We start from the raw sequence: 11,450 nt of genomic DNA, 5'->3' as shown, positions 1-11,450 counted from the left end.
GGAGTCCCCCAGTCCCCTCAGCCCTGCAGGGGAGGGCAGTTGGGGATGATCATGCCAGCAGGGGAGCAGTTAGGCGTCAATCAGGCTGGTGGGGGAGCAGTGAGGGGCTATCGGGCTGGCAGGCAGAGTGGTTAGGGGCAATCAGGCAGATGAGTGGTTAGGAGCCAGCAGTCCCGGATTGTGAGAAGGATGTCCAACTGCTGGTTTAGGCCCAATCCCACCCGGCAGTCGGACATCCCCCAAGGGGTCCCAGATTGGAGAGGATGCAGGCTGGGCTGAGGGACACACCCCTCCCCCGTGCACAAATTTCGTGCACTGGGCTTCTAGTGTTGAATAAAAGTGGTGAAACTCTATCTTGTTCCTGTTCTTAGGGGAAATGGTTTTAGTTTTTGCCCATTGAGTATGATTAAAATGACCTGCTAGACTGACTACCATCAATAAATCAACAAACAAGTGCTAGCAAGGATGTGGAGAAAAAGGAACCCTACTACATTTTTTCCAACGTTCTGCTGGTGGGAATGGAAAACAGTGTGGAGTTTCCCCCCCAAAAAAAAAAAATGGAAGTGCCATTTGACCCAGTGATCCCACTTCTAGGAATATATTCTAAGAAGCCTGAAATACCAATAAGAAAGAAAATATGCACCCCTATTTCATAGCAGCATTATTTACAATAGCTAAGATCTGAAAACAGCCAAAGTGCCCATCAATAGATGAGTGGATAAAAAAGCTGTGGTACATTTACCCAATGGGATACTATACAGCTGTAAAAAAGAGGGATTTCAGATGGACCTGGAGAGTATTACGCTGAGTGAAATAAGCCAGTCAGATAAAGACAAATATCACATGATCTCGCTTATATTTGGAATTAAATTAACAAAACAAACTGACAAACAAAATACACGTAGATCCAGAGATATGGAAGCATGCACCAGACTGACAAGTCTCAGAGGGAAAGTGGTAGGGGGAGGAAGACATTAACTGAAGAACTTACATGCTTATATGCATAACTCATGGACGCAGACAATAGTGGGGTAAAGGCCTGGGGAGGGAGCGGGAGTGGGGAGGAAGGGGTCAATGGGGGAAAACAGGGGACATCTATAATACTTTTAACAATAAAGATAAAGAAAAACAAAACTACTCCATGGTCTCTTAACTCACTTATGCCCTTTTCTCTGATTTCCTGCTCACCAAACAAACTTGGCTATTTACAATAGCCAAGATATGGAAGCAACCTAAGTGTTTACCAGTAGGTGAGTGGATTACAAAGATGTAGTATATAAATACAATGGAATATTACTCAGCCATAAAAAAGAATGAAATTTTGCCATAAGCAAAAACATGGATGGACCTAGAGGGTAGTATCCTAAATGAAATAAGTTAGAGAAGGACAAATATCATTTATTTAACTTACCTGTGGAATCTAAAAAACAAAATAAACAAGCAAACAAAACAGAAACAAACTCATAGAGACAAAGAACATTTTGATGATTGTCAGATATAAGGGGGTTTTGGGGAAAGGGTGAAAAAAGGGAAAGGATTAAGTTGTGCAAATTGTCCTGGCCAGTGTGGCTCAGTTGGTTGGGCATTGTCGGTGCACGTAAAGATTGCCGGTTCACAGTTCAATTCCCAGTCAGGGCACTTGTTCGATTCCCGGTCAAGAGCATATACCTCAGTTGCAGGTTCCCCAGCCCTAGTAGGGGTGTGTATGGGAGGCAGCCAGTTGATGTGTATCACTCATGTGGATGTTTCTCTCTCTCCCCCTCCTCCCTCCCTTCCATCTCTCCCTAAAAATCAATGGAAAAAATATCCTCGGGTGAGGATGAAAAAGATTTTTTTAAGATGTACAAATTGCCAGTTATAAAAATAGTCACAGGGAGGTACAGTACAGTATGGAGGGATATAGTCAATAATATTGTAATCCTATATAATAAAGCCTAATATGCAAATCGACTGAACGGCAGAACCAGTGGAATGACTGGTCGCTATGATGTCCACTGACGATCAGGGGGCAGACACTCAATGCAGGAGCTGCCCCCAGCCCGCAGGCCCCAGGCCAGCCAAGGTGGGTGCCAGCAGGAGCCCCCCAATCACCCCGCCATTCACCCCGCAGATCGGCCTTGATCGCAGCCTAGGCCTAGGGACCCTACCCATGCATGAATTTCGTGCACCGGGCCTCTAGTATTGTAATAACTATGTATGGTATCAGACGGGTACTAGACTTACCAGGGCAATCACTTTGTAAGTTATGTGTCTAATCATTATGTCCTACACCTAAAACTAATATAATTTTGTATGTCAATTGTAATTTAAAAATTCAAATATTATTTTTAAAGAACACAAGACATATTGGACTCTAACTTAACAACAGTGAGGTTAGCACAAATATGGTTTTTTTAAAATATATTTTTTATTGATTTCTTACAGAGAGGAAGGGAGAGAGACAGAGAGTTAGAAACATCGATGAGAGAGAAACATCAATCAGCTGCCTCCTGCACACCCCCCACTGGGGATGTGCCCGCAACCAAGGCACATGCCCTTGACTGGAATCGAACCTGGGACCCCTCAGTCCGCAGGCCGACGCTCCATCCACTGAGCCAATCCGGTTTTGGCACAAATATGTTTTTTTATTTGTATTCTCTACTTGCCTATGCCTTCATTGAAATCAGTGTTAGGGTTTGGCTGGTGACGGGGGCCATGAAAGAATTCACAACTGAGAAGAGATAGATGCAGGGAGGAAATTTATTTTACAGGGTGGGGAAGAAAAAGTGGCTTGCACTTTTAAGCAGTTGCTATTGCTAAGTGACAAGGAAGGAAGTGGGATTGTGTTGAAGTTAAGCAGATACCAGGGTGGTTGTCTTGAAAAGTTACAGTTTGTTTGCTTTCCAGGAGACAGTCCGGCAGATATCCTAAGGAGGTGTCTTATCAGTATTTTCCCCAGCCTGTAAAACATGCTTAGAACAAAAGTTATGAAGAGTTCAAAAGAGAGGTTTTTCTGAAAGGGAGAGGGGGGGAGACAGGTTTCTACTAACTAGAGCCTCCTTAGTGTGAATTCTTCCAGAGTTAAAACATCAGGGAGGAGGGGTTGCAAGAATGCAACTTAGAGAGTATAGTCTTATTTTGTCCCACGGTTTGAATAGAGGAACTGTTTGAAGCAGAAGAGCCAACAAGCTTGGGGTTTAATTACTAGGTACTCCTCATAAATTGTGGAAAGGCCACAGCAAAGAAAAGGCGAGGACTTTTTCTGTCCTTACAATCAGGAGCCATGTCTTTCTTACCTCTGTACCTCCGAAGCCAAGTGATGCCTGGCAAATGTTCAAAATTTGTTGGTATATGAATGTTTGGACTAGAGCCCCCATGGTCAAGAACCACATTGAACTGGAGCTAGAACGTGTGATTCCCTCTTTTCTCCCTTCTTTACGTTGTGACCACGGCGATTCTTTTGGAATGGAGACCAAATCATGTCACGAACCCCTTCCCAAAAAACTCTTTGATGATTTGCCATTACTCTTAAATTACTTAAATCCTTATCACAGTAAGTTAGTTGGAGTTCTTAGTTCAAACCACAGAACTCATTCTAGCCAGTTTAAACAGTAAAAGGAATTGATTAAAGTTGCTCTGTCCAATAGAAGTTTCTGTATCTGAGTTGTCCAATATGGTGGCCACTGGCTTTATGTGTCTAATGAGCTCTTGAAATGCAACTGTGTGCAACCGAATAACTAAATTTTAAGTTTTATGTCATTTTAATTAATTTAAATAGCCACAGGTAGCTAATGACTACTCTATTGTACAGCACAGGATTAAAAGATAGTAAGTAGTTCAGGAAATCTTGAGATGGGCCAGACAGTGAGGCTTGGGGTCTATGGAGCCAGGAGCTGTGTCCTAACCTCACTGAGGAACTAACTGTTCAAGGAACATCGCAGCCACTGCAGCTGGCATTGCTGACTGGGAAACTGGGCACAAGACCCCCACACACACACACTGCTAGCCCCCCAAATCAAATGCCTCCAATTACTATCTTGTCAGACACGATGCTGGCTTCCTCTGCTGTGTGCCTCGGATACCAAAGGCTTTGCCTGACGGATAGAGCCCAGAGGATACACCAATGTGCAAGATGCAAGGGAAGCTGCATTTTTTAAAAGTATACAACGCTATGCTTAAATATCCCTAGCATATTCGGAATTTAGCACTCTGTTTTGCTTTAAAGTCTGTTTGTTTTCAATACGTTCCTTTCAGGAGCTTTTCCATACCCAAGGAACTTGGAGTATATCTACACGAATTCAATGGTTTTGGTGTCTTCCTCACAGCCTCTCAACTCCCCACTCAAGTCATTCAACTCACTTCCTCCCTGCGCTGTCGCCACCTCGCACTGGGCCTCGTGATTGGCTGGAGCTGAGTGACGTCTTCAGATCGCGACACAGCCGTGGCGCCCGCGTGGTTATGAGGCTGGGCGGCCGCAGGTGGCTCCAGGGTCTCGTGAAGGGGTGTTTGAGCCTCCCGGGCCTCAGCCTTGCCAGGACTTGGGGTGGCCGAGGAGGCCGGATGGCGGAAATGCTCTCCGCCGGGGCGGAGGCGGCGAGCGAGCTGAGGGCTCCGGCTCAGCAAAACGGAGACGCGGACGGCGACGCGAGGGACGAGCGACCCCCAGGGCGCCCGGAGCCGGCCGCCGCGGGAGTGGAGTCGGCCCCGGGGGTAGGGAAGCCGGTCCCGGGGAGCGAGGAGCAGGCCCCGGCTGCAGCGCCGGGCCCGGGCAAGCGCAAGAAGCGGCGGGGCGCAACCGGGGAGCGCGTAGTGCCGCCCCCGAAGAAGCGGCGGGCAGGGGTGAGCTTCGGCGATGAGCACTTTGCAGAGACCAGCTACTACTTCGAGGGCGGCCTGCGCAAAGTGCGGCCCTATTACTTTGACTTCCGAACCTACTGCAAAGGCCGCTGGGTGGGCCACAGCTTGCTGCACGTCTTCAGGACTGAGTTCCGAGCCCAGCCCTTGGCCTACTACGAGGCCGCGGTCCGAGCGGGGCGCCTGCACCTCAACGAGGAGCCGGTCCAAGACCTCAGCATTGTGCTCAAGGTGGAGTACTGATGGGGCCGGTCGGAAGGGGACCAGGAAAGGATTTTTTCCCCCTGAGTTAGTGGGCCTAGGTACTGGAGTAAAATCGGGGTAATTCCGAGGTTTTCTCGCTTTCACTTCAAACAGTCTTTAAGCCCTCTCCTCCCACCGCATCTCCGCAAGTAGCCTCAGTGCTTCAAAAACACTGTTTTCTTATTTCCAAAGCATAGAAGTTGGAATTCTTGTGGCTCCTTTTATGCAGTCTGTGCCACTGGCACGGACATTGATCACTTTCTATTTTGCATTGTGGATCCCTTTACAAATAGTACAGTAGAAGCTATCGTTTATGTCTCCTTGCTGGGTACAGAGTTAGGCATTTTTGAGTACTTGAACATTTAATTTTATCGATCGCCTTTTGGGGTAGGTATTGTCACCTCATTTTACCTGTGAGGGAACTAAATAAAGGTAAACCTCACAGAGGTAAGGCAACAGTGTCACCTCCAAAGCCTGTGCTGTTATAACTACTTAAATTATTTATTATAGAGACCAAGATGATAGAATTGTGAACTGTCAGGGATAAAGACTAGAGCTGTCTAGCCCAGTGCTTTGACCCTTCTTTAAAATTCCTTCACAGCTAAGAGGTACCAGACACCCCTGGCTCACCAGGTTGTGAGGGGAGACAAGGCGATCTCAACATTTGGGGAATGAGTGGCTTGAATCCACTCTCCCATCCCAATTTTGAAAAGCAAGCATCTGGTCTAGCTGTCACATTTTATAGATAAGGAAACTAAGGCTTAGAGAAGTTAAGTGAAATTACCTTTAGATACAATGTTACTGTAGAGAAAATACAAATAAGCAAAATAAAAAACCATCCATAATCTCATCACCTGGAGATACTACCATTAACCTTTTTGTGTCTTATCCTTCTAGTTCTTTTTCAGTGCCTGCTGTCTGCATTGTTACAAAATGAGTATGCACTGTACATACCGCTTTTTGTGTAAGGATATACTTTAACCATTCTTTCGTGTCAGTAAATAAGAGAGGAAGCTGTGTGTGAAGTTGAGTGATTATAGGTTGCTGGTCCCTGGGCTGAACAATTGCCTATGTCATCGGCAGGACAATGACTTCTTGCGGAACACAGTGCACAGGCATGAGCCACCAGTCACGGCAGAGCCTATCCGCCTGCTGGTTGAGAATGAAGACATGGTGGTTGTAGACAAGCCTTCTTCCATTCCTGTCCACCCCTGTGGCCGCTTCCGACACAACACGGTCATCTTCATCCTGGGCAAGGAGCACCAACTTAAGGAGCTGCACCCACTGCATCGGCTCGACCGCCTTACCTCGGGGGTCCTCATGTTTGCCAAGACAACAGCTGTTTCGGAGAAGATACATGAGCAAGTTCGGGACCGGCAGGTGAGCCTGGCTTTTGTTTCACGCCGGTCACTTTCTGGGCTCACAAATGCTGTGTCAGAAGGGCAGCACTGACTTCTATCTGAAGTGGGCCTTTGTATTTTTCTGGCCAGGCTTCCTACCTTTAGGGAGGTCAACACCTAAAGTACCAAAAACAGGTTATTATCTCTTACTAGAGGCCCGGTGCACAAAATTTGTGCACTGGGGGGGGGGGGTGCCCCTCAGCCCAATCTGTACCCTCTTCAATCTGGGACCCCTCAGGGGATGTCCAACTTCCAGCAGTCGGACATCCCTCTCACAATCCGGAACCGCTGGCTCCTAACCACTCGCCTGCCTGCCTGCCTGATTGCCCCTAACCCTACTGTCTGCCTGCCTGCCTGCTCGCCCCTACCTTGATCCCCTGCCAGCCTGATTGCCCCTACCTTGCCCTCCCCTATCGGCCTGATCACCCCAAACTGCCTGTGCCTTGGCCCCCAGTCTGGCCTCCCTCTGGGGGCACTGCCCCCATTACCCCAATGCTGCTGCCACTGCTGGCCTGAGCCTCAGCGCTTCACAGCTGGTAATGGCTGCCTGAGCCTCGGCCCTTGTAGCCACTGCGGCTTTGTCTGGAAGGATGTCCAGAAGACAACCACTCTAATTAGCATATTACCCTTTTATTAGTATAGATTTGGGGACCATTACAGCCACGCAGAACTTGAAGAAAACACATGGCCCTGGTCAGTTTGGCTTAATGGAGAGAGTATCGGCCTGTGGACTGAAGAGTCCGGGTTTGATTCTGATCAGGGGCACACATGCCTGGGTTCCGGGCTCAATCCCCAGTAGGGGGCTTGTGGGCGGCAGCTGATCAGTGATTCTTATCATTGATGTTTCTATCTCTCCCTCTCCCTTTCTGAAATTTAAAAAATATATATTTTTTAAAGAAAACACATGATCTTCACTTTGGGCTTTGTCATTTTACAATATCCTTTGTGCAGTGTTTTAACTTCCCTCAGCTTTCCTTTACCCACCCTTAAAATGCAATCTATTTTGGGGAAGATGATCAGGAAAGTGATTCTAGTGGATAGAAGTTTTTTTTTGGAGGGGATGGGTCATGAAGATATTTAAAAATTGAGCATGGTGATGGCTGTACCACTCTGAATTTACTTTAAAAAACCAGTTCATTGTACACTTTAGGTGACATGTACAGTATATGAATTATATCTCAACAAAGCTGTTCTTTTATTTCTTTTTAAATAAAGACCAGTCTCATAATCAATTGCAGATGTTTTCAGAGGCCCCCCAAGATTTGCTTACCACATCCCAAATCACGGCTGTGATTCCCAGTTGCCTCCAGTCCTGGTGGATCTGGATGGTGTGGTTTGCAAAGGAGAAGGTGGCAAGAGGCTTATGGAATTTCTGCAACCCCATTCCCCCGGTCTCCTCATAGGGCACCAGGGCCATTTCCACTGTGCCAGCTCTCTGCTTCCTTTAACCTGCTGGGCAAAAGAATCCTGCGTGCTCTGGCCAGAAAGTGCATTCTCTCTTAGGTGGCCCAAATGCTTTTTTAAGGTCGTTTTAAGGATTCAAAAGAATAAACAGAGATGTGGAAAGCTTTTGTCAAAAATCCTTTTACATGGTTCTTCCAGTCTCATGGGAAGTGAGATGTGGCTCTGAATTCGTCCCAAAGGGTATCTTTGGGCAAAAGAACCCAGAACAGCACAACTCCTGCAGAATGCCCTACACACTTTGCTGTCAGGACTCAGGGGGGCTTGAGGGTGAGCAAGGCGGTGGTGCCAGCACAGGACCTGGGAGAAGGTAGCGCTTTCTACCCTACCCAGGCCACGTGGACTGCAGCTGCACCCGCCCAGGTGGGCAGGGTGTTTCTGCTGTTTTGTTTTGGTCTGGCCTCCACCCCGTCAGCCACGGACCTGTGCCTGCACTGAGACTGAACGGTTTGATGGCCCTACTTTTTGGTGAACAGTGGATGCACTCCCAGAGACTGGCAGTTAGACTCTGGTGGCTTCTGAGTCCCTTGTGGGGAGAGTCCGGCCCTAGGTCAAGAACAGACTCGGGCGTCCTCGGCCAGGAGGCCTCCTTGGGCTAGGGGCCGCCACAGTTTGAAGGCCGGCCATGACCCCAATCCTGGCAGGGGTCTCCTCTGGGGTGCTGCCAGGCCTGGGCTAGGGCTGCGGGCGGTTTGGAGGCCGGTCACGCCCCCGATCCTGGCAGGGGGACTCCTCTGGGGAGCTGGCAGGCCTGGGTTAGGGTCACTGGCGGTTTGGAGGCCAGTCACGCCCCCGATCCTGGCGGGGGTCTCCTCTGGAGCGCTGGCAGGCCTGGGCTCTGGCGCCGCAAAGGGAGAGGTTCCTGAACCTGCTTCCCACACACCTAGGCTAGGATACACCTTGTAGGAGGCGGCTTCAATGCCGGGGGTCAGTGACCAGGTCCTCCGGAGCCTCGCCTTCTGGGCTGCAGTCCCATGTCTCCCAGTGCCCCAGCCTCGGATGCGCCCCCGCAGTTGCCCCCACAACCAGCCACCTCAGCGCAGGCCACAGCAGCTGAAGCCAGCCTCTTGGAAGCCAGACCACCACACCCACCACCGCTGGTAGCTCTCTGCTGCTCGCTCGCTGCCGAGCCCTGTCCGCTGGGGTGGGGGGAGTGCTCCCAGCCCAGAGGCCCTCCCTCCCTCCGCAGCCTGGCTTGGGAAGCTGGCCTCGTTGCTGGGGCTACGATGCCAGCGTCCCCACACGGCCACTATGGGTGCGACGCGGACCCCACGGAGGCCAACCTGGAGAACGCGAACCCCGAGCTCTGCATCCAGCTGCTGCAGATGCCCTTGGTGGTCAACTACCACCCGCTCCTCCCGCCAGCCCAATCGGCCACCCTGAGTCCCGCCCCCCACGCCTCCCGCCGGCCCAATCATGGGCGTAGCGGAGTGATGTAATTTGCATATTACCTTTTTATTATGTGGGATGTTTCAAGAGATTTTTAGAGATGGCATACACTGCCTGTCTTGGTAGTTAGCTCTTTGGAAGTTTTAAAGTGCCAACAGGCTGAGTGAGTTTTTTAAGGTTTTGGGGAGAGCCTCGGTGGTAGAAAGATTGTGAATGAAATTAGAAGAGGCTTGGGTAGAATAATTAAGTGGTACTGATTGTGGTCTTGAGACTTGTAATTCTGGATCTGATTATGATACATTTAATGAGTGCTGACTGTATATCAGACTAAGTACCAAGTACATTAGAGCCTAACTCAGTGATGGGCAACCTTTTGAGCTTGGTGTGTCAAACTTCGCCAAAAATCTAAGCATAACTCGGGTAGTGTGTCACTCTGAGGAAAAAACATTATTTCGCAAATGTTTCATCTTCGGCATGCGGCCGCCTCAGCGGCCGCGTGTCATCAGAAATGGCTACGCGTGTCATAGGTTCGCCATCACTGGCTAACTTACTGAATCCTTACACCAGCCCTTTGAGGTTAATGCTTTTCTAATCTCACTTTTTCTAGACAAGTTAAGGGTATTTAAAGAGGCTAAGTAATGTACTCAAAATCATGAAACTGGCAAATGGTGGAGGTGGGGTTTGCATCCTCTTCTGCCTGGCACTGTTGCATTCCTCACCACTTGCAGTGGGTCTGGGCTTCATGAGTTTAGGTTTTGTGCTGATTTTCTCCCTCTTCCCTCCTGTGTAGCTGGAAAAGGAGTACGTGTGCCGGGTGAAGGGGGAGTTCCCCTCCGAGGAAGTGACCTGCAAGGAACCCATCTTGGTAGTATCTTACAAGGTAGGGGTGTGCCGTGTAGATACTCGGGGCAAACCCTGTGAGACAGTGTTCCAGAGACTGAGCTACAACGGCCACTCCAGTGTGGTGCGGTGTCGGCCGCTCACAGGTCGCACTCACCAGATCCGAGTCCACCTCCAGTTCCTGGGCCACCCCATCCTTAATGACCCCATCTACAACTCAGTGGCCTGGGGCCCCTCCCGGGGCCGGGGTGGCCACATTCCCAAGACAGATGAGGAACTGCTGCGGGACCTCGTTGCAGAACACCAAGCCAAACAGAGCCTGGACGTGCTAGATCTCTGTGAAGGTGATCTGTCCCCAGGACTCACAGACTCTACTGCTCCCTCCTCAGAGCTGGGCAAGGACCACCTAGAAGACTTGGCTGCATCTGCTCAAAAGATGGGTGGAGTACTTGAGGCAGCCCCTCAGGATCTGGACACAGAGGCCCTGGCACCAGGGAATGCAGCTGAAACAGATGTTGTGAATCAAGAAATAGACCCCCTCTGTGCAGAGTGCCGACTGGTGCGACAGGACCCCTTGCCCCAGGACCTTGTGATGTTTCTGCACGCCCTGCGCTATAAAGGGCCAGGTTTTGAGTACTTTTCACCCATGCCTACCTGGGCACAGGATGACTGGCAAGAGGACTGAGAGCTGTGGCCTATGGCGGGATTACTTCTTGGGTTGGAAGAAGCCATGGAGTACGAACTGACCTCATTCAGCTGGTACTCAAATGTTTCTATAAGGAGTAAAGTTGGGCACTTAAAGGAACTGTTTATACTTGCTACCTCCAGCTAGTTTGGGAACTTTTTGGTTTGTAAATATATACCTTTTGCTTATACCTTATACCTTGTGTGTCTGGTTTTCTTACTGCTTTTTTTCTTTGTATATATTTTTATTGATTTCAGAGAGGAAGGGAGAGGGAGAGAGAGATAGAAACATCAATGATGAGAGAGACTCATTGATTGGCTGCGTCCTGCACACCCACTACTGGGGATTGAGCCTGCAACCCAGGCATGTGCCCTTGACCAGAATCAAACCTGGGACCCTTCAGGCTGCAGGCCAACGCTCTATCCACTGAGCCAAACCAGCTAGGGCTTCTTCCTTTTTTTAAGAGAGCTCAGAAGGGGGAGAGAGAGAGAACCATCAATTTGTTGTTTCTCTTGTTTATGTATTCAGTGGTTGATTCTTGTATGTGCCCTGATGGGATCGAACCTGCAACCTTGGTGTATTGAGACACCAACTGAGCT

The 11,450-nt window shown here is 49.3% G+C and overlaps 1 protein-coding gene across 1 annotated transcript; it reads left to right on the top strand.

The window, feature by feature from the left end:
* Positions 1 to 4,434: 4,434 nt before the first annotated feature.
* On the top strand, positions 4,435 to 11,046 carry RPUSD2 (RNA pseudouridine synthase domain containing 2). The gene is made up of 3 exons (XM_008143217.3): positions 4,435 to 5,064; positions 6,160 to 6,456; positions 10,117 to 11,046. The coding sequence occupies exons 1-3, from the start codon at positions 4,438 to 4,440 to the stop codon at positions 10,849 to 10,851; spliced, it is 1,659 nt and encodes a 552-aa protein (XP_008141439.3). The 5' UTR covers positions 4,435 to 4,437; the 3' UTR covers positions 10,852 to 11,046.
* The last annotated feature ends 404 nt before the right edge of the window (positions 11,047 to 11,450 follow it).

Source organism: Eptesicus fuscus, chromosome 5 (assembly GCF_027574615.1).
Source record: "Eptesicus fuscus isolate TK198812 chromosome 5, DD_ASM_mEF_20220401, whole genome shotgun sequence".
In the NCBI taxonomy this organism is placed as follows: Eukaryota; Metazoa; Chordata; class Mammalia; order Chiroptera; family Vespertilionidae; genus Eptesicus; species Eptesicus fuscus.
Note: the sequence above shows the minus strand (reverse complement) of the source record. Positions and strands in the feature narration are given on the sequence as shown.